This window comes from Oncorhynchus mykiss, chromosome 2 (assembly GCF_057628025.1).
Source record: "Oncorhynchus mykiss isolate SJ-2025 chromosome 2, ASM5762802v1, whole genome shotgun sequence".
In the NCBI taxonomy this organism is placed as follows: Eukaryota; Metazoa; Chordata; class Actinopteri; order Salmoniformes; family Salmonidae; genus Oncorhynchus; species Oncorhynchus mykiss.
This window is the reverse complement of record NC_143023.1, coordinates 54,598,907-54,622,895: the sequence shown is the minus strand read 5'-3', so window position 1 is coordinate 54,622,895 and position 23,989 is coordinate 54,598,907. Positions and strand designations below refer to the sequence as shown.

At 40.7% G+C, this 23,989-nt stretch overlaps 1 protein-coding gene across 1 annotated transcript; it reads left to right on the top strand.

The window, feature by feature from the left end:
* Nucleotides 1–5,146: 5,146 nt before the first annotated feature.
* On the top strand, nt 5,147–6,313 carry rxfp3.3b (relaxin family peptide receptor 3.3b). The gene has a single exon (XM_090202339.1). It carries the CDS (start codon nt 5,147–5,149, stop codon nt 6,311–6,313), a length of 1,167 nt encoding a protein of 388 aa, XP_090058465.1.
* Nucleotides 6,314–23,989: the final 17,676 nt, after the last annotated feature.

Genomic DNA, 23,989 nt, shown 5'->3' with positions numbered 1-23,989 from the left:
TTTTTTTTGGTAGCCAAATGTGATGTATAAAACGGAGCTATTTCTAATACACAAAGAATCTTTTTGGAAAAACTGAGCATCTGCTATCTAACAGAGTATCCTCATTGAAAACATCAGAAGTTCTTCAAAGGTAAATGATTTTATTTGAAGGCTTTTATGTTTTTGTTAATGTTGCGTGCTGGATGCTAACGCTAATGCTAACGCTAAATGCTAACGCTAAATGCTAACGCTAGCTAGCTACTTTTACACAAATTATTGTTTTCCTATGGTTGAGAAGCATATTTTGAAAATCTGAGATGACAGTGTTGTTTACAAAAGGCTAAGCTTGAGAGATGGCATATTTATTTCATTTCATTTGCGATTTTCATGAATAGTTAACGTTGTGTTATGCTAATGAGCTTGCTGATAGATTTACACAATCCTGGATACAGGGGTTTTTTCATAGCTAAACGTGACGCAGAAAACGGAGCGATTTGTCCTAAACAAATAATCTTTCAGGAAAAACTGAACATTTGCTATCTGAGAGTCTCCTCATTGAAAACATCTGAAGTTCTTCAAAGGTAAATGATTTTATTTGAATGCTTTTCTGTTTTTTTGTGTAAATGTTGCCAGCTGAATGCTAATGCTAAATGCTACGTTAGCCATCAATACTGTTACACAAATGCTTGTTTTGCAATGGTTGAGAAGCATATTTTGAAAATCTGAGATGACAGTGTTGTTAACAAAAGGCTAAGCTTGAGAGCTAGCATATTTATTTCATTTCATTTGCGATTTTCATGAATAGTTAAAGTTGCGTTATGGTAATGAGCTTGAGTCTGTATTCACGATCCCGGATCCGGGATGGGGAGATCAGAAAGGTTAAAAACATCCTAAAGATTGATTCCATACATCATTTGACATGTTTCTACGACCTGTAACGGAACTTTTCAAGTTTTTGTCTGGACGTAGTGCTCGCGCCTCATGAAGATGGATTACTGGACTCAACACGCTAACAACAAGTGGCTATTTGGACATAAATGATGGACTTTATGGAACAAATCAGTAATTTATTGTCGAACTGGGATTCCTGGGAGTGCATTCTGATGAAGATCATCAAAGGTAAGTTAATATTTATAATGTTATTTCTAACTTCTGTTGACTCCAACATGGCGGATATTTCTTTGGCTGGATTGGGCTCTGAGCGCCATACTCAGATTATGCTTTTTCCATAAAGTTTTTTTGAAATCTGACACAGCGGTTGCATTAAGGAGAAGTCTATCTTTAATTCTGTGAATAACACTTGTATCTTTTATCAATGTTAATTATGAGTATTTCTGGGATTTGATGGCTATCTGCAAAATCACTGGATGTTTTGGAATCAAAACATTACTGCACGTAACACGTCATTGTTAACTGAGATTTTTGGATATAAATATGCACATGTATTGTGTGTATTGTGTAACATGATGTCCTACGAGTGTCATCTGGTGAAGATCATCAAAGGTTAGTGATTCATTTGATCTATATTTCTGCTTTTTGTGACTCCTATCTTTTGCTGGAAAAATGGCTGTGTGTTTTTTTGAGTTGGCTCTGACCTAACATAATCATATGTTGTGCTTTCGCTGTAAAGCCTTTTTGAAATCGGACACGGTGGGTAAATTAACAAGAAGTTTATCTTTCATTTGCTGTACTGGACTTGTTAATGTGTGAAAGTTACATATTTCAAAACAATATTTTTGAATTTCGCACCCTGCCTTTTCAGCGGAATGTTGTCGAGAGGTTCCGCTAGCGCTAGAAAGGATAACCAAGTAAAACTGACTATCCTACCGATCCTCGACTTTGGCGATGTCATTTACAAAATAGCCTCCAACACTTTACTCAGCAAACTGGATGCAGTCTATCACAGTGCCATCCGTTTTGTCACCAAAGCCCCATATACACCCACCACTGCGACCTCTATGCTCTAATTTTATCATAGGTATACTTCAACTTTTAGAGTCGGAATCTAAAACAAAAATCCAGAAAATCACATTGTATGATTTTTAAGTAATTAATTTGCATTTTATTGCATGATATAAGTATTTGATACATCAGAAAAGCAGAACTTAATATTTGGTACAGAAACCTTTGTTTGCAATTACAGAGATCATACGTTTCCTGTAGTTCTTGACCAGGTTTGCACACACTGCAGCAGGGATTTTGGCCCACTCCTCCATACAGACCTTCTCCAGATCCTTCAGGTTTCAGGGCTGTCGCTGGGCAATACGGACGTTCAGCTCCCTCCAAAGATTTTATATTGGGTTCAGGTCTGGAGACTGGCTAGGCCACTCCAAGACCTTGAGATGCTTCTTACGGAGCAACTCCTTAGTTGCCCTGGCTGTGTGTTTCGGGTCATTGTCATGCAGGAAGACCAAGCCACGAACCATCTTCAATGCTCTTACTGAGGGAAGGAGGTTGTTGGCCAAGATCTCGAGATACATGGCCCCATCCATCCTACCCTCAATACGGCGCAGTCGTCCTTTCCCCTTTTCAGAAAAGCATCCCCAAAGAATTATGTTTCCACCTCCATGCTTCATGGTTGGGATGGTATTCTTGGGGTTGTACTCATCCTTCTTCTTCCTCCAAACACGGCGAGTGGAGTTTAGACCAAAAAGCTCTATTTTTGTCTCATCAGACTATATGACCTTCTCCCATTCCTCCTCTGGATCATCCAGATGGTCATTGGCATACTTCAGACGGGACTGGACATGCACTGACTTGAGCAGGGGTACCTTGCGTGCGCTGCAGGATTTTAATCCATGACGGCGTAATGTGTTACTAATGGTTTTCTTTGAGACTGTGGTCCCAGTTCTCTTCAGGTCATTGACCAGGTCCTGCCGTGTAGTTCTGGGCTGATCCCTCACCTTCCTCATGATCATTGATGCCCCACGAGGTGAAAACTTGCATGGAGCCCCAGACTGAGGGTGAATGACCGTCATCTTGAACTTCTTCCATTTCTAATAATTGCGCCAAGAGTTGTTGCCTTCTCACCAAGCTGCTTGCCTATTGTCCTGTAGCCCATCCCAGCCTTGTGCAGGTCTACAATTGTATCCCTGATGTCCTTAAACCCTCTCTGGTCTTGGCCATTGTGGAGAGGTTGGAGTCTGTTTGATTGAGTGTGTGGACAGGTGTCTTTTATACAGGTAACGAGTTCAAACAGGTGCAGTTAATACAGGTAATGAGTGGAGAACAGGAGGGCTTCTTAAAGAAAAACTAACAGGTCTGTGAGAGCCAGAATTCTTACTGGTTGGTAGGTGATCAAATACTTATGTCATGCAATAAAATTCAAAAGAATTACTTAAAAATCATACAATGTGATTTTCTGGATTTTTGTTTTAGATTCCGTCTATCACAGTTGAAGTGTACCTATAATAAGAAATGACAGACCTCTACATGCTTTGTAAGTAGGAAAACCTGAAAAATTGGCAGTGTATCAAATACTTGTTCTCCCCACTGTATAAGTCTTTGCTAGGTAAAGCTTCGCCTTATCTCCGCTCACTGGTCAACGATAACAACACCCACACGTAGCACGTGCTCCAGCAGGTATATCTCACTGGTCATTCCCAAAGCCACTATTTTTTATATCAATATATTGGGGAGTTGCATTTTGAGCATATTTGATGGTGATGTCCCCCCCCTAATATATATTATAATTACTGCCCTGCTTGAGACAAAAATAAAAAGATGGAAGGAAGTTGTGTTGGGGAGAGAGTTTAGTTATAGACTATACTGTTACGGGACGGGGGGATAGGGGATGTCTTAAAGACAATCAAAAGTTGTCTTTGTACTTTATTTGTAATAGTTGTTCATTTGTTAGGCTATTGGTTATAGGTGTATAGTCAATTGATCGATAATGTAATAACACTCTTAACTAAAAAGTTTATTTGTTAAATTTACACCATGTAAAATCTATGAGAATAGAAAGGTTCAGAACTTTTGTGAAACTTAACAGCACAGTTGGGGAATATATGGCAAATCGAAATCAAAACTGAATGGTGTTCAGAGATAGATGGGAAGGGTTGAAGGAGCTTAAGGATGGGACTAAAAAACAAACAAAAGATAACAATTGTAAAATATACTGTGTCCCCCCACTTCTAAAACCAAAGTTGAGCCCCTGGACACACACGCACACGGAAATTAGAAACATGGACAGCCACATCATATTTAGCTTACCTTGCTTGCACTAAATAGTTTTTGGTATCTTTAGTTGTCACTGTATTAGACTTGGCCGGGGTTATTTCATGAAGTTGAAATGCTGAAGTTGAAATGGTGCTGGAATAGTGGAGGCGGCTCCAGTTTTCTTTGCGACTTGCAGTAACTCTCTGTTGTTCTAAATCAATAGTTGTTTAGTGGTCTGAAAATGTCGGAAACGTTAACTTGCTTGACTATGCTCTAGGTCATGTAATTGTTTGTTACTGTACATGCAATATGCTTTGTGAACTTCACTGGACAGAGTTTGCTATCCGGTTTTGTGATAAAACAAGGTGTGGATGAATTTATTCTGCCACTGTGTCTTCTTATTATCTCGGCATTTAGATAACGGTCGCAAGGCATATGAATTAACAGGTTATAGATCAAACAAGCAATTATCACAACACATAGGTTGTGTGTGTGTGTGCGTGGGCTGGGGGGGGGGGGGGGGGGGGAGTAATTTTACCCACGAACCGGGGTTTACATTTTAGTTAGGTGGGGGTTAAGTGCCTTGCTCAAAGGCACATTGACATATTTTTCACAAAGTAATCTCGGGGGGCTCGAACAAACCACCTTCCGGTTACTGGCCCAACGCTTTTTTGCTAGGCTACCTGGTTGAATTTCCCCCAGTCCCTTGTGATACGTTGTGTTCCTTGCTGTTCATTTTACCTTAGCAGGCTTGAAACACCCATGTCAATCAGCAATCAGAGGAACGTTAACCAATTGTTGCCTATGGGGTGACGCTTCCACTGGCACAGTAGGCTATTTAAAAGCCAGTTTGCGGTCAGAGCGCACGGACCATCATTACATGAGAAGATGGAGACTTTCAGGTATCTGTTTTGAACGTATGAAAAGTTTATGCTACCATACCATGTTTGCAACTATGTATCTTTAATTTTTTTGGAACATATTTTACGTCTGGAACGAAATAGTGGATATGCAAACGGCACTGGGGGACACTTGGAACCATAACATCAGCTCTTATAACCGGTCCTCTACGGACCCAGACCGCTTCAGCAGCCTGGAGGACATAGATATGACCGCGGACGGCAGTCCAGCGCTTCGAATCATGATATCAATCGTGTATTCCGTGGTTTGCGCAGCGGGTTTGGTGGGGAATTTGTTAGTCGTTTTCTTAATGAAAGTGAGACAAGGAAGAAAAAGGTCCACCATACACTTTTTTGTTCTTAATCTGGCCATGACGGACTTCCAGTTTGTCCTGACCCTGCCTTTCTGGGCTGTGGACACTGCTCTGGACTTCAGCTGGCCGTTTGGGAACGCGATGTGCAAGATCATTCTCTCCGTTACTGTTATGAACATGTACGCGAGTGTGTTCTTCCTCACTGCTATGAGTGTTACGCGCTACTGGTCCGTTGCATCGGCTCTAAAGGACCGCACTAGACACAGATATTGTTCGGTGAGATGGGTAAGCGCAGTGCTCTGGGTCTTTGCTACTGTGGCCACCGCTCCAACGGCTATTTTCTCCAATATGACAAACATCGCTGGGGAAAAGCTTTGCCTTTTGCGGTTCCCGGAGGGCCAGCACTGGCTGGCTTTATATCATTTACAAAAAATCATAATTGCCTTTGTTTTCCCCATGCTCATAGTAACAATTTGCTATTTGATGCTCCTACGATTCGTTCGCCTGAGGAGTATGAACAACAACCACCCTAAACGGAGTAACAGAGTCACTAAATCCGTTACCATTGTGGTTCTTTCATTCTTTTTGTGTTGGATGCCAAATCACGCCATCACTTTCTGGGGCGTCCTGGTCAAATTTAATGTGGTGAACTGGGACAGGTCTTATTATATGGTTCACACCTATGTTTTCCCTGTGACCGTGTGCCTGGCACATGCCAATAGTTGCTTGAACCCAGTTTTATATTGTCTCATGCGAAGAGAGTTCAGGAAAATGCTGAAGGATTTATTCTGGCGGGTTTCCTCACCTGCGAACAGCTGCCAAATACGGCCCTTTTCTGCAACTCGAAAAGCCTCTGTCCACGGTGACACACAAATACCTTTGAATGTCATAGACACCGACCTCTGTCAACTATCCATTGTAAATGGGCAATGTGACGCATTAGCGGAGGACAGCCAACCATAAAGGTAACTTAATGCGTAAAACCACACCTCTAAGCCGCTTCGTAAAACAATTCGTTTTTTTACTATCAAAATATTACGAAATGTATTATCCTCGACTCAATGCATAGGACTAAGATGAGAACATTAACTTTTCTTAATTAACAGTATTTAAGTTTATAAATGATGATATTCTATCATGTAGCCTACCAAATTGCGCATAAGATGCCAGCTGCGCCAAGCAAATATTTGTCTCCGTGACTGGCCTCAGCACCTATGGGACTTCAAAATGATTTCTCCTATGTACATAGCGTACTACCTAACATAATTTAAGTTGAGGCCTACTTGGGGATCTATTGAATCTGTATCGCGGAAGTTCAGCGTTACAGGTTGATTGAAATTGATGAAGGCAATATTCCCGCATTAACAGACTGCATTCATAGTAAACGCAATATATGTCGGCTCAATCGGGAATTACCTTTACATTTCTGTCGCAGAATGTGTAAAGCTTCAACAATACAGGTGATTGAAAAGCCCTTGATTGACCTTGCTAAATCAATAGTATATTGTCGTTACATTGCGCTTTTGGGCTGTTTTTAAATCGAACAAAAATGTTGGCTACTGCCTGAACGCCTGGTGTGATTTCCATGGCTATTGGTTGTCGTAAGTGTGTAAGTGTGGTATAGTAAGTGTGGTATAGGTGTATTTTGAGAAAAATATTGTTATTTCCATTTTGCAAAGTAAAATACAAGTGTCAGTAATTTTCGGTAATTCACAGTATTTCATTAACAGATCCTTTGCAACTTTGTGACTAGTGATTCATATTTTCCCGGAAACGTTCCAACTTTCAGTACCGGGGATACTTCATAATTATCCCTTGAGTCCCAGAAAGTACGGCGAAAATCGGAAGTGCCCAATTCAAAGCGTTTAAAACCAAGATATGGCCACTATGCCAGGGTTCTGCCCAAATAATAAGGGCGCTGTGCCACCTTGTCGACTGGGCTGCACCACTATGTAAAGATTTCAGAGCAAATTAAACTGATATTTAGTAATGAACTATCTTTGATCTCCAATGACACTGTTGTGAATTAAATTCCATAAATTCCGAGCATTATCATGTTCCTCAATTAATGTAGTGCATATCTCGATACAGAGGGCGCTCAGGACGCACAGAACGCACCCCGAGTATAGCGTTGTCGGATCATGCAAACTTGCTACGCTTGCTAGATAACCTCCTTCAACTAATGACATAATATATTATATATTTGGCAAAATCGAGTTGATGATTATACAGATAGTATATCAGGAAATTAACGACAGGGAGATTTAAGAGTATAAATAGTAAAAAATGTCAAGGTATCTTAACAGGAACCAACTCTAAAAATATCCATATCTACTTTCATACGGTCTGTTGATCACGCGTACCGAAGCTCTCTTCTGGGCAGCAACTATACAGTAAATTGTTAACAGACTGTGACAGAGATGCCTATATGAGGAATTGTGCACAGGCCTATCAAATTTGTGACTGTCTGGAGAGCCACAATGACAGCTCAAATAGGCACACGTTATTTTACAGGCTCTATTGTAGGGGTTTCCTGTATGACAGAGCTCTCCTTCCTGGAGAGCCACCATCCTGTATGTTTTCACTTCTAGCGCACCTGATTCTAATAATTATCTAGTTGATAAGAATCAGATTAGTTACAACTGGAGTTGGAGTGAAAACCTAAAGGAGGGTAGCGGTGTCAGTTATGTGTGTGCTTTGAATTTATGGCAACATTGTGTGAAGTAAATACCTAGGCTAAATGTGACAACCTGTTTGGATAATGTGTTTTTAATTTTTTCACTAATCTGCATGTGTATTTTGTGGAATTTCATTAGTGCGACATTGGCTATTTTCCCGGGTCTTGTCATTTTTTTTTTTCTGGAAATATAAAGAGGGTACCTGGGACAGTCCCAGGAAACAGGTTAAACATGTTACTTCTTAGTTGTGACTGTAGCCTATGCCCATTCCAATAATTTATATAGTCTATACACTAGATTACTAATTTGGTGGCACTGTGTTGATGCCACTGTGCCTCCATCTTGAAAGTCCCCCACCGTTGTAAAAAAATATATTTTGTAAGCTATAGCAATGCATTTATTAATGTCTACATTTGTTTTTGCCACATTTATTCTATTACAGACAACTTGATGCATACAAAATGAAAAAAAAAAAAATTCCCCCCCTTAAGGTATACATTTTTTGAGATTGCTAATGTTGCTGTCCCCACTACAACAACAAAATAATATGATCCCGAAGACACCGATCTTTGAGCTAGCGTAGGCTAATGCGATTAGCATGAGGTTGTAAGTAACAAGAACATTTCCCAGGACATAGACATATCTGATATTGGCAGAAAGCTTCAATTCATGTTAATCTAACTGCACTGTCCAATTTACAGTAAGTATTACAGTGAAATAATACCATGCTATTGTTTGAGAAGAGTGCACCATTTTGAACATGAGACGTTATTAATAAACAAATTAGGCACATTTGGGCAGTTTTAATAACATTTTTGAACAGAAATGCAATGGTTCATTGGATCAGTCTAAAGCGTTGCACATACACTGCTCCATCTAGTGGCCAAAATCTAAATTCCACCTGGGCTGGAATAATACGTTATGGCCATTCTCTTGCATTTCAAAGATGATGGTACAAACATTTTTTCAAAATAACGTTTTTTTCTTTCTTTGTATTATCTTTTATCAGATCTATTGTGATATATTCTCTTACATTCCTTTCACATTTCCACTAACTTAAAAGTGTTTCCTATCAAATGGTATCAAGACTATGCAAATCCATGCTTCAGGGCCTGTAATTGTGTCCTGGAAACATTTAATTGAAATACTGCATAATTCCATTAATTCCTGTGGAGGACTGCTCCTACTAGGGAGTGCCAATATGGCCAATCGGTGGCTTCAAAGCCTCTCAATGGCCAGGGTTTATTTACATCATTGACTTGTTTTATTATGAACTACAAGTAGACCTTTGGAAACGAGTGCTGTAAATATTATAAAAGTTTCTGTGACTGATGCCTGTGAAATACATGTACTCTTCGCTAAACAAATGTAACGACTGATATGTCAACCAATACATTTGCATAATACAATTATTTCTCATGGCCATTTTTTGTCTTATTTAGAAGTGATGTTAACAAGTTTGGCACTAAACAAAAATAAGTGGAAAATCATCAACAGAATATAAACTACACATTTTGGAAAACCGTCAGTGCCAAGGGTAAGACAGAACTGGCAGGAGCTAATATACGATAAGTGAATTTGTCCAAATACTTATGACTTCTTCAAAAGGATGGACTAGATACATAAGGTGCTTTCATTTCTGAATGGTAAAAGCAGTGGTGTAAAGTACTTAAGTAAAAATAGTTTAAAGTACTACTTAAGTAATTTTTATGGGGATATGTACTTTACTATTTATATTTTTGACAACTTTTACTTTTACTTCACTACATTCCCAAAGAACATTATGCACTGTTTACTCCATATATTTTCCCTAACACCCAAAAGTACTCGTTACATTTTGAATGCTTAGTAGGACAGAAAATGGTTCAATTCGCACACTAATCAAGAAAACTTCCCTGGTCATCCCTACTGCCTCTGATCTGGCGGACTCCCTTTACACAAATGCTTTGTTTTTAAATGATGTCTGAGTGTTGGAGTGTGACCCTGGCTATCCGTAATTCAAATAAAAGTGTCTGGTTTGCTTAAAAAATAATTTTACATTATTCATATTTTTACTTTTACTTTTCTATACGGCGCCGACAGAGATGGCCGCCTCGCTTCGCGTTCCTAGGAAACTATGCAGTTTTTTTTATTTTTTTACGTGTTATTTCTTACATTGGTACCACAGGTCATCTTAGGTTTCATTACATACAGTCGAGAAGAACTACTGAATATAAGAGCAGCGTCAACTCCCCATCAGTACAAGAATATGACTTTCGCGAAGCGGATCCTGTGTTCTGCCTTTCACCCAGGACAACGGAATGGATCCCAGCCGGCGACACGATCCCAGTGCCACTGACACGGCCCGCAACCAAAACATGCGGACTCTCCTTCACTGCAGCCGACGTGAGGAAAACATTTCAACGTGTTAACCCTCGCAAGGCTGCAGGCCCAGACGGAATCCCCAGCAGCGCCCTCAGAGCATGCGCAGACCAGCTGGCTGGTGTGTTTACGGACATATTCAATCAATCCCTATCCCAGTCTGTTGTTCCCACATGCTTCAAGAGGGCCACCATTGTTCCTGTTCCCAAGAAAGCTAAGGTAACTGAGCTAAACGACTACCGCCCCGTAGCACTCACTTCCGTCATCATGAAGTGCTTTGAGAGACTAGTCAAGGACCATATCACCTCCACCCTACCTGACACCCTAGACCCACTCCAATTTGCTTACCACCCAAATAGGTCCACAGACGATGCAATCTCAACCACACTGCACACTGCCCTAACCCATCTGGACAAGAGGAATACCTATGTGAGAATGCTGTTCATCGACTACAGCTCGGCATTTAACACCATAGTGCCCTCCAAGCTCGTCATCAAGCTCGAGACCCTGGGTCTCGACCCCGCCCTGTGCAACTGGGTACTGGACTTCCTGACGGGCCGCCCCCAGGTGGTGAGGGTAGGCAACAACATCTCCACCCCGCTGATCCTCAACACTGGGGCCCCACAAGGGTGCGTTCTGAGCCCTCTCCTGTACTCCCTGTTCACCCACGACTGCGTGGCCACGCACGCCTCCAACTCAATCATCAAGTTTGCGGATGACACAACAGTGGTAGGCTTGATTACCAACAATGATGAGACGGCCTACAGGGAGGAGGTGAGGGCCCTCGGAGTGTGGTGTCAGGAAAATAACCTCACACTCAACGTCAACAAAACTAAGGAGATGATTGTGGACTTCAGGAAACAGCAGAGGGAACACCCCCCTATCCACATCGATGGAACAGTAGTGGAGAGGGTAGTAAGTTTTAAGTTCCTCGGCGTACACATCACAGACAAACTGAATTGGTCCACCCACACAGACAGCATCGTGAAGAAGGCGCAGCAGCGCCTCTTTAACCTCAGGAGGCTGAAGAAATTCGGCTTGTCACCAAAAGCACTTACAAACTTCTACTGTACAGATGCACAATCGAGAGCATCCTGTCGGGCTGTATCACCGCCTGGTACGGCAACTGCTCCGCCCACAACCGTAAGGCTCTCCAGAGGGTAATGAGGTCTGCAAAACGCATCACCGGGGGCAAACTACCTGCCCTCCAGGACACCTACACCACCCAATGTCACAAGAAGGCCATAAAGATCATCAAGGACAACAACCACCCGATCCACTGCCTGTTCACCCCGCTATCATCCAGAAGGCGAGGTCAGTACAGGTGCATCAAAGCTGGGACCGAGAGACTGAAAAATAGCTTCTATCTCAAGGCCATCAGACTGTTAAACAGCCACCACTAACATTGAGTGGCTGCTGCCAACACAATGACTCAACTCCAGCCACTTTAATAATGGGAATTGATGGGAAATGATGTAAAATATATCACTAGCCACTTTAAACAATGCTACCTAATATAATGTTTACATACCCTACATTATTCATCTCATATGTATACGTATATACTGTACTCTATATCATCTACTGCATCTTTATGTAATACATGTATCACTAGCCACTTTATTAACTATCCCACTTTGTTTACATACTCATCTCATATGTATATACTGTACTCAATACCATCTACTGTATCTTGCCTATGTCGCTCTGTACCATCACTCATTCATATATCTTTATGTACATATTCTTCATCCCCTTACACTTGTGTGTATAAGGTAGTAGTTTTGGAATTGTTAGCTAGATTACTTGTTGGTTATTACTGCATTGTCGGAACTAGAAGCACAAGCATTTCGCTACACTCGCATTAACATCTGCTAACCATGTGTATGTGACAAATAAAATTTGATTTGATTTGATACTTAAGTATATTTTAGCAATTACATTTACTTTTGACACTTAAGTATATTTAAAACCAAATACTTTTAGACTTTAACTCAAGTAATATTTTACTGGGTGACGTTCACTTTTACTTGAGTCATTTTCTATTAAGTCGTCTTTACTTTTACTCAAGTATGAGAATTGAGTAAATTTTCCACCACTAGGTAAAAATAGATATGTATTAAAATACCCTCAAATAAAAGGTGACATACTGTATTGTCGCCTAATATGAAATATTTTATCTCAAATCCAAAATGCTGGAGTGTAGTCAAATTAAGTGTAGCTCTTAACCCAGTATGTCCACTGAGGGGCCACTATAGGCAATAAATAATTCATTGAATCTCAACGTGTACTTGACAAGACAACAAAACCGTCTAAATATTTAGGAGAAAACCAAGGGAATTATTGGGCCATACATGATGTGTTTAAAGTATATTTTATGAATATTCTAAAATAAACTAAAAAGCAAGTCATCACAGGTTATTTCCAGTTTCAACCCACATGGGTGTTGTTTTCCAAGTTAATGTTATCCTGATCTCTAACAAATGACTTCACATTTTATAACCCTTTTATAACCTGTCAATCTCTACAAAGTCAAACGCCATAACCTTAATAATCTACCACACACCAGTTTACCTGCCTCTATCGATTCACTTTAGACATAATCACCGAAAGGGTCTACATGGCTGAGGGGCTATAATGTATATGCTATAGAAATCCCTATGGTATTTGTGAAATGGAGTAATGGGGAAGATCATGAAACTATTGACAACCTTTTATGAGATTACTAAGGGCCATAGAGATCCTCAGGGCTACGCACACACACTATTGTACTGCTCAAGGCACATTACTGTAACATAACTGTGTACACTGTCAGTGTACCAAGTCCGCTGAAATTTCTCTATAGGTTTCAATGTCATAGCTCATTTACTGCCATCTCCAAGTCTGAATATGCTAGTTTGCATTGCCTAGGAGTAAGCAATACTCAGTGGAAAGGCAAATGCAAGATGGTAGCCAATCAGTCTGTCCGTTTGTGTGTGATCCTTGAGATCAGAGTTTAAGACCTAAATCTATCCTATAGGCCTATATCTATCCTACCCTGCCTTTCTAAGGTCTTCGAAAGCCAAGTCAACAAACAGATTACCGACCATTTCGAATCTCACCATACCTTCTCTGCTATGCAATCTGGTTTCAGAGCTGGTCATGGGTGCACCTCAGCCACGCTCAAGGTCCTAAACGATATCTTAACCGCCATCGATAAGAAACATTATTGTGCAGCCGTATTCATTGATCTGGCCAAGGCTTTCGACTCTGTCAATCACCACATCCTCATTGGCAGACTCGACAGCCTTGGTTTCTCAAATGATTGCCTCGCCTGGTTCACCAACTACTTCTCTGATAGAGTTCAGTGTGTCAAACCGGAGGGTCTGCTGTCTGGACCTCTGGCAGTCCCTATGGGGGTGCCACAGGGTTCAATTCTTGGACCGACTCTCTTCTCTGTATACATCAATGATGTCGCTCTTGCTGCTGGTGAGTCTCTGATCCACCTCTACGCAGACGACACCATTCTGTATACTTCTGGCCCTTCTTTGGACACTGTATTAACAACCCGCCAGGCAAGCTTCAATACCATACAACTCTCCTTCCGTGGCCTCCAATTGCTCTTAAATACAAGTAAAACTAAATGCATGCTCTTCAACCGATCGCTACCCGCACCTGCCCGCCTGTCCAACATCACTACTCTGGACCGCTCTGACTTAGAATACGTGGACAACTACAAATACCTAGGTGTCTGGTTAGACTGTAAACTCCCCTTCCAGACCCACATCAAACATCTCCAATCCAAAGTTAAATCTAGAATTGGCTTCCTATTTCACAACAAAGCATCCTTCACTCATGCTGCCAAACATACCCTTGTAAAACTGACCATCCTACCAATCCTCGACTTCGGCGATGTCATTTACAAAATAGCCTCCAATACCCTACTCAACAAATTGGATGCAGTCTATCACAGTGCAATCCGTTTTGTCACCAAAGCCCCATATACTACCCACCATTGCGACCTGTACGCTCTCGTTGGCTGGCCCTCGCTTCATACTCGTCGCCAAACCCACTGGCTCCATGTCATCTACAAGATCCTGCTAGGTAAAGTCCCCCCTTATCTCAGATCGCTGGTCACCATAGCATCACCCACCTGTAGCATGCGCTCCAGTAGGTACAGTATATCTCTCTGGTCACCCCCAAAACCAGTTCTTTCTTTGGCCGCCTCTCCTTCCAGTTCTCTGCTGCCAATGACTGGAACGAACTACAAAAATCTCTGAAACTGGAAACACTTATCTCCCTCACTAGCTTTAAGCACCGACTGTCAGAGCAGCTCACAGATTACTGCACCTGTACATAGCCCACCTATAATTTAGCCCAAACAACTACCTCTTTCCCTACTGTATTTATTTTATTTATTTATTTTGTTCTTTTGCACCCCGTTATTTTTATTTCTACTTTGCACATTCTTCCACTGCAAATCTACCATTCCAGTGTTTTACTTGCTATATTGTATTTACTTTGCCACCATGGCCTTTTTTGCCTTTACCTCCCTTATCTCACCTCATTTGCTCACATCACATCATCACTTGTTTATACTGTATTACTGACTGTATGTTTGTTTTACACCATTTGTAACTCTGTGTCGTTGTATGTGTCGAACTGCTTTGCTTTATCTTGGCCAGGTCGCAATTGTAAATGAGAACTTGTTCTCAACTTGCCTACCTGGTTAAATAAAGGTGAAATAAAATAATAAAAAAATAAAGAGTTTTTATGTTTTAATGACCCTGATCCTGTTTACAGAAGCAAATACTTTCTTTATGTGAAGGTGGATGCTGTATATAACAACTATTATTTTTAGATCTCAGTCTCTATTTTACATTTCGGATTGAGAAGGCATTTATTTTTTTATATACCTTTCTGGAGTTGGTTGCTCACGGAGTCAGGAGCGTCTGTCTGCGCGCAAGGCCTGCTACGCGAGCGCAGGTGCGCACTGAAGGCTAGGAGCGGGAGAAGCGCTTAATTAGATTGGAAAACCTGATGCACCGTGGGCGGTGGGAAAATATAGGTTGTTCTACACAACGTCTACTGATCGTTGGACACCTGTACTGAAATACCTATTAAAAGCGGCATTATGTATCTGTCACTGTGCCTGCTCTTTACTCAATGCCATCCTGGATTAAATAGGCTGAATGATCAATGGTTGAGTGAGTTATCTTCGCTTTATGCCCTACAATTTGCAAACACTCCGACGAGACCATCATGTCTATACCACCAGGAACTTGGTCTCTCTGCAATTACATTTCTACTATTCTCAAACGCAACTGGACCTACACTTGATGGCATACTTCTAAAATCTCAAACTATTGAATTACTTTTTTTCTGTGTCGAAAGACCTCACGCATTGGGCAACAGATATATTGTTATGCTTTTATTGTTGGTCTCTGGTAAAGTGCAACCAAACCCTGGTCCGGTAGATACTATCCAATCTCTACCGAATCCCTATGATTTTAAAAACAGAGCAGGTTTTGGCCTCTTGTATGTTAATGTCAGGAGTCTATTTCCAAAAATAGACATGATTAGAATATGGGCCAAAACGATAAATGCAGACATAATGGTTTTATCAGAAACTTGGCTAAATAAATCTATGTCAAATAACTCGATTTCTATTGATGGGTACAAGGAGGGGTTGCAATTTATTTGAAATACGAGTTTAACACCTCTGAAATTCTCTCGATTACCAAAGCCAAACATTTTGGATTGCTTGCGGTTAAAGTGAACATATATAAGGACTCCCACATCACTGTAGTCGGCTGCTACAGACCGCCCTCGGCTTCGGGAGACGCACATCTTGCTGATGTCTTGCACAAGTTAAATGACTCTGAATTCATTATTTTAGGAGATTTGAACTGGGACATGCTTACATCTGTATGGGATTATTTTGAAGAACTGTGTGACTCTCCGAATCTCGCTCAATTAATTCATGCGCACACAAGACCGAATCCCCGACCACCTAACAAATCAGCGCTAGTGGACATTATTTTAACGAATACCCCTTACAAATACACATCGACTGGGATATTCTGTAATGATGTCAGTGATCACTGTGCAATTTCTTGTGTTAGAAATACAAAAATGACCAAATACAAACCCCATTATATTTTTAAAATACATTTTAGACAGTTTGACGAGCAAGCGTTCTTACATGATCTGTACCATATTATTGATAGAGTAAGTCTGATTCTTGATGTTGACACTGCTTGGGACTATTATTATATGAAATTTGTGTCGATTTGTGATAAGCGTGCCTCTGTGAAGAAATGTAGAATCAGTGGAAGGGACAATCCCTGGTTTTCAGAAAACTTGGCAGAATTAAATAGAAAGATATATCTACATCAAGCTAGACGCACAAACGCTCCTGTTGACTGGGCCTCCTTCAGAGCACTAAGAAACAAATGCACAGGATTGATCAGGAAGTCCAAATCAGATGACTATTTAAATGCAGTCACAGAGAACCTAAACAACCCTAACAAGTTCTGGAAGGTAATCAAATCAGTGTCAGGTTCTAATGTATCCTCTGGCCTTCCTGACCATTTAATGATGGATTCTAATGAAGTGAAGGATAACGCCAATATTGTAAGGGTTTTTTAACAAGCACTTCATATCTGCTTGTTCAGTTTTTGATAATGGTGGGGCCCAAGGCCTCTAATGTAAGCTCGGTTATACTCAACTATGATATAGGCCCTCATGTGAACCATTTTAACCTTGAGCCTGTTTCTTATACTGAGGTCTATAAAGCACTAAAGGCTATAGACACTAAAAAAACTGCAGGTCCAGAGCCCTACCTCTTAAAGATAGCAGATGATATTAGTACTGAACCTGTGACTTCACAGTTTCTTGACCAATTCCATACCCAGCATTTGGAAATCAGCTTATGTCCTCCCACTGCTAAAGGGTGGTGATCCCTCAGATGCTAATAACTATTGTCCTATCTCTAAACCCCCTATCCTGGCAAAAGTCTATGAATCCCTAGTGAACTCACAGTTAAAACACTTCTTAATTGAAAATAACATACTGAGCGGGGTTCAGTCTGGCTTTAGATCGGGGCACAGCACCATAACTGCAGCTATGGCAGTGGAAAAAGACATCATTAATGCACTAGATAAAAAGCAATGTTGTGCTGCTCTGTTTTGTGGATGTTGACCATGAATTGTTGCAAGCTAGACTCTGTTTGTGGAAGTTGACCATGAGTTGTTGCTAGCTAGACTCTGTTTGTGGAAGTTGACCATGAATTGTTGCTAGCTAGACTCAGAAACATTGGTCTCAGTGAAGGGGAAGTAAATTGGTTTAGGACCTATCTTTCTGAAAGAACAAAATGTGTATATACTGACAATCACAAGTCTAGCTATCTTGAGATTAATAAAGGTTCCATTTTAGCTCCTGTGTTCTCAATTTTTATGAATGATTTGGGAAATGGGATGCAACCGGCAAAATTACATCTATATGCAGATGATACAGTCATATATTCATGTGCTCCTTCTCTGGTTCAGGCTGTTGAAGAGCTCCAGACTGCTTTTCAGTCACTGCAGGCCTCCCTTTATGGTCTCAAACTGGTCTTGAATGTACAAAAAACAAAATTCATGACCTTTACCAGAGCTAGAACTTTTAGCATTGTCACATCTGGTGGCTTAGGTACCTAGGTATACCTAGGTATTTGGTTGGATGACAAGTTGTCCTTTACAGTTCATGTGGATAATCTTGTGACAAGCTTAAATTGAAATTGGGTTTTTATTTTCGTAATAAGACTTGCTTCCTGCTTATGGCTAGAAAGAAGCTTGTTCAGGCCACCTTTCTCTCTGTAATTGATTATGATGACTTGTTATATATGCATGCAACCTCCTCCATCTTACAAAGACTGGACTCTGTTTGTCATGCATCCTTGCGCATTATTACAAATACCAAGTCACTCAACCACCATTGCACATTGTACAAATGATAGGTTGGACCTCACTTTATATGCGCAGAAAGATACATTTGTATGCGTTCATCTTACAAAGCCATTTTGGGTAAACTCCCTATTTACCTCTGTAGTCTGTTCACCACCAGTAGTTACCATACCCAGTCTGCTAGGTACTTAAAGTTCCCAGGACATTCACAGTATTAGGCAACACTGCCTTCTCTTCTTGTGCACCAGATGCATGGAATAGTCTACAATCCATTCTTCATCTAGATATGTTAGTGCCACTGAATGAATTTAAAATATTGATGGGAGACTCTGTTACAGAGGAGTGTAAATGTTTTTTTTTAGGCTGGATCATGTTGCTGTATTGTTGTATGTGTCACACCCTGATCTGTTTCACCTGTCCTCATTATTGTCTCCACCCCCTCCAGGTGTCGCTTGTCTTCCCCAGTGTATTAATCCCTGTGTTTCCTGTCTCTCTGTGCCAGTTTGTCTTGTATGTTCCAAGTCAACCAGCAGTTTTCCTGTACTCCTCTTTGCTATTCTCTTTTTTCTAGTCCTCCCGGTTTTGACCCTTGCCTGTTCTGGACTCTGTACCCGTCTGCCTGACCATTCTGCCTGCCCTGACCACGAGAATTTCTGCTACTCTGTACCTCCTGAACTCTGATCTGGTTTTGACCTTTTTCCTGTTCATGACTATTCTCCTGCCTACATTGTTCTCTTGCCTACATTGTAAGACTCCAACCACCTGCTTCCTGTGTCTGCATCTGGATCTCGCCTTGTGTCATGATAGTATGTTTTAATTATGTAATGTATTGATTGTTGCTGCCTTCTTGGCCAGGTCTCCCTTGAAAAATAGACTCTGGGTCCCAATGGCTTTTCCTGGTTAAATAAAGGTGAAATAAAAAATATATATGTTGTAAGGCAAATTATATTGGCAATAAAAAATGTTTACCATTTACTCAGCTGTATTCACAATTGCAAAAGGAAAATCTAAGTAAGGAATGGCTATAGTTGTACAATAATAGTAACTGAAGCCATTTCTTATCTGCCTTTATTTTCATCAATTTGTGAAAGTTAACTTTACAGACATATTACCTAATAAGATTAGGTAAACAGTTGCAATACTGACCTCTTTCTGCCTCAAGTTAATGTATCTGTTTGGGTGGTTATGAAATCCAAATACACCTAAATTCAGCAAAAAAAAACACCCCTTTTTCAGGACCCGACCTTTCAAAGATAATTCGTAAAAATCCAAATAACTTCACAGATCTTCATTGTAAAGGGTCTAAATACTGTTTCCTATGCTTGTTCAATGAACCATAAACAATTAATGAACATGCACATGTGGAACGGTCGTTAAGACACTAACAGCTTACAGACGGTAGGCAATTAAGGTCACAGTTATGAAAACTTAGGACACTAAAGAGGCCTGCCTTTCTACTGACTCTGAAAAACACCAAAAGAAAGATGCCCTGGGTCCCTGCTCACCTGCGTGAACGTACCTTAGGCATGCTGCAAGGCGGCATGAGGATTGCAGATGTGGCTAGGGCAATAAATTACAATGTCCGTACTGTGAGACGCCTAAGACAGCGCTACAAGTTGACAGGGTGGACAGCTGATCGTCCTCGCAGTGGCAGACCACGTGTAATAACACCTGCACAGGATCGGTATATTCAAACATCACAACTGCGGGACAGGTACAGGAAGCTGGACTGAGGGCTTGTAGACCTGTTGTAAGGCAGGTCCTCACCAGACATAACCGGCAACAATGTCGCCTACGGGCACAAACCCCCCATCGCTGGAACAGACAGGACTGGCAAAAAGTGCTCTTCTCTGACAAGTCGCGGTTTTGTCTCACCAGGGGTGGTGGTCGGATTCGCGTTTATCGTCAAAGGAATGAGCGTTACACCGAGACCTGTAATCTGGAGCGGGATCGATTTGGAGGGGGAGGGTCCGTCATGGTCTGGGGCAGTGTGTCACAGCATCATCGAACTGAGCTTGTTGTCATTGCAGGCAATCTCAACGCTGTGCGTTACAGGGAAGACATTCCTCCTCCCTCATGTGGTACCCTTCCTGCAGGCTCATCCTGACATGACTCTCCAGCATGACAATGCCACCAGCCATACTGATCATTCTGTGCATGATTTCCTGCAAGACAGGAATATCAGTGTTCTGCCATGGCCAGCGAAGAGCCCGGATCGCAATCCCATTGAGCACTTCTGTGACCTGTGGGATCGGAGGGTGAGGGCTAGGGCCATTCCCCACAGAAATGTCTGGGAACTTGCAGGTGCCTTGGTGGAAGAGTGGGGTAACATCTCACAGCAAGAACTGTCAAATCTGGTGCAGTCCATGAGGAGATGCACTGCAGTACTTAATGCAGATGGTGCCCACACCAGATACTGACTTTTACTTTTGATTTTGATCCCCCCCTTTGTTCAGGGACACATTATTCAATTTCTGTTAGTCACTCTGTGGAACTGGAACTTATGTCTCAGTTGTTGAATATTATGTTCATAGAAATATTTACACAGTGAGAGGACATTTCTGTTGTGCTGAGTTTATAATATAGTTAGCCACAAGATTTTGTCACAATACAAATCTATGTTTTCTTAATCACAGTTAACCCAGAAATAAAGTATTTTTGATTTGTCCAAAGCACTTGAACTAATGCTGCTCGTAATCTCACACATCACGTTGTGTCAAATGAAATCTACGATACCATTTATTTTTACGTCAGAGCCGCCGGAAAACGTGTGGCGAAACAGCATTTTGCCTGAGTACTTTTCAAAGTCTGGTAAAAGCGTTTTCTAGACATATTCTTAGTTCAAGTCATAGAAATCATAGAAAAATGTTTAGCATCAGAAAAGAAAGCAGGTGTTATTTATTGGACAAGTTGACATAGTACCTTCCCCAATTTCAGCCCATTTGTTTTATGTAGTGAATACAACCCTGTCCACGGGATTTCACACATTAATCCCCATGCTCGATGTAACAGGTGGATTCACTTGTCAGTCACAGGGGTCTCTTAGCTACAGCGCCTTATCAACCACAGCTGTCAACAACTACATTTGCACCAGCTCCTCTCCTGCCTGCCTGGTTGCCTGCCTCATGATAGAGCGAAAACACATTTTCATGGAAAACAAGGTATGTGTTGAAGGGATACTTTGGGGTTTTGGCAAGCAGGCCCTTTATCTACATCCCCAGAGTCAGATGAACTCGTGGATACCATTTTTATGTGTCTTCGTCCAGTATGAAGAAAGTTAGAGGTACATTCGCAAGCCAATGCTAACTAGCGTTAACGCAGTGCCTGGAAGTCTATGGGTATCTGCGAGCATAAAATGGTATCCACAAGTTCACCTGACTCTGGGGAAGTAGATAAAGGGCCACATTGCAAAATCCTGAAGTATCCCTTTATTAAAGCAGTTTAGTCGTCCTCTAAAATTAGCTAGAATGATCCAATCTGTAGCTAACTAACAAAATTACAAATGTCTATCTATATCTAACATTAGCTAGCTAGGTTGATGCAATCATGCCACCAGGAGTTTATAATTTAGACTCTCTAACCAGGTATACATCCAACCTTTTTATGTGGGTAAAGTACATGTTGGTTTAAAAAATGCTATGAAAGGCCTTATGGAAACATAATTTTTCAGTAAACTTGACATTTCTCGAGAAAACAAAATACTTTAAACAAGGTCTGATCTTTTTGTGTTGCTTAAAATTAATAATGTGAGAAATGTCGATGGAAGCGCTTTTATGAGGAAATATTTATTTAATAACCATCATATCGAAGTAAATTTGATTACATGTTGTGTGGTCCTCCCACTACGACGCCCCAGGAAAGCACGCAGTTTATTAGGCTACAGATTAAATAAATTATGATCAACTTCACAGGGTGGTGAAAGTGCAAGGTGATGAGCTTAATGCTCGTTCCAATAATTATCAAGGGTTTTATTCGAGTGACATGACCGTCGATGCTTGGTGGCCGTTTGACAAATAAAAATGATCTTGCTCTTTAGTCCATAATAATCTCATCATGTATCTGCCGCTGCTGGCTCGAGCGCAAGTGCCAATACCAGAGTGAGCACACTCACTACATGTATAGAACACATTTGTTTTGAGAAAACCATCAGCAGAGTTGAAAATGCAATGGAAACCCATTCAACTTTTATTTGTTATTCGATACATTTGGGAATTTATCTGGATAAGGTTTTTTTATGTGCACTATGTCATCACACACAGTCTTTTATCTGCAACAAGTCAATTTGATGGAAACATCTCTGGTGGGAAAAATTTGCATATTGTTTTTAATATGCACATGTCGCCAATTGGATGGAAACCTAGATTCTTAATAAATGTTTTTGGCAGAGGATAAAGAAGATGAAACAATCTGTTGCTGCTACCAAAGGACAAGGGATTCTCAAGTTATTGAAAATGTTAGTCAGCCAGTTTGTTGATCCAGTAATGTTGGCATATTTTTTTTTCCCCCACTGCTGGTGATTATTCACAAATGTTTGTGGTGAAAATGTCACTGTCTTAAAAGTAAAACATCTACAAATTCCACCACAGAGCATTCTAAACAGACAACATGAACACGTTTCTCCAACCATAACAGATAAATGGCTAATGCAGAAATAAACAATTTATGGATTCTCGCACTACCATCTTTTACAAATACAGAGACAGGCAGCCATCATGGCATCAGTCTTTTTCAACTAGCTAGTGCATAGTGTCACCTACTGATATGAAGTGGTAATGCAGGTTTGGTTAGAATATAGTACAACAGAAAAAGTGGCATTCAATAAAATCTACTTCATGAAAAGGGGGATATTATTTTCAATTAAAATGTTGAAAGTAGTTGATTTAATGATTGAATATATGGATTTGACATGCAATCAGTTCCTACAGTGAGTGCCAGAGAACCAACCATCTGGTGGGCCAGATGGAGGCCAGGACATCAACACAAGGTTAATGGTTTTATGATTTACACATTTTAAAAAATTGTTGCAAAGTCACTCGGGCTCCCGAGTGGAGCAGCGGTCTAAGGCACTGTGAAGAGGTGTCACTACAGTCCCTGGTTGAAATCCAGGCTGTATCACATCTGGCTGTGACTGGGAGTCCCATAGGGAGGTGCACAATAGGCCAGGGTAGGCCGTCATTGGAAATAAGAATTTGTTTTTAACTGACTTGCCTAATTAAATAAAAGGTTAAATAAAAAAAAGTGTAACAAAGTCTACTGTGTAAAGCAGGGTTCCCTAATTGGTGGCACTCTGACACATTTTATTTTGACACCCAAGTTTTCTTAGCATTTTTTTTGTTGTTGTTATTTGCTGGACATAATAGACTAAAACCCAAAAAATCAGCTCCAAGTAGTTTTAATTTAAGAAATGTATTCCCAAATATTCCCACGCATAATAAAGAGAAAAATGTGATCGTATACAAATGTAAGCAGTTTGAAATGATTCACATTATATTGATTTTGGCTTCTTGAGGTCAATTTGCTGTCTATAAATTATTTGTAATTATGTTCCGGACCCCCGATCATCTGCTCAAGAAACAATCGTCCCGCAGCTGAATCTAGTTCATGAAATCTGGTGTATAGTGTTAAATGAACCCTTGCAACGAACAACCATATATGTGTGAGAAATTCTGATATTG

What these genes read in the sequence shown, in the direction of transcription:
- rxfp3.3b (XM_090202339.1), top strand. Translation starts at nt 5,147, where the DNA reads ATGCAAACGGCACTGGGGGACACTTGGAACCATAACATCAGCTCTTAT.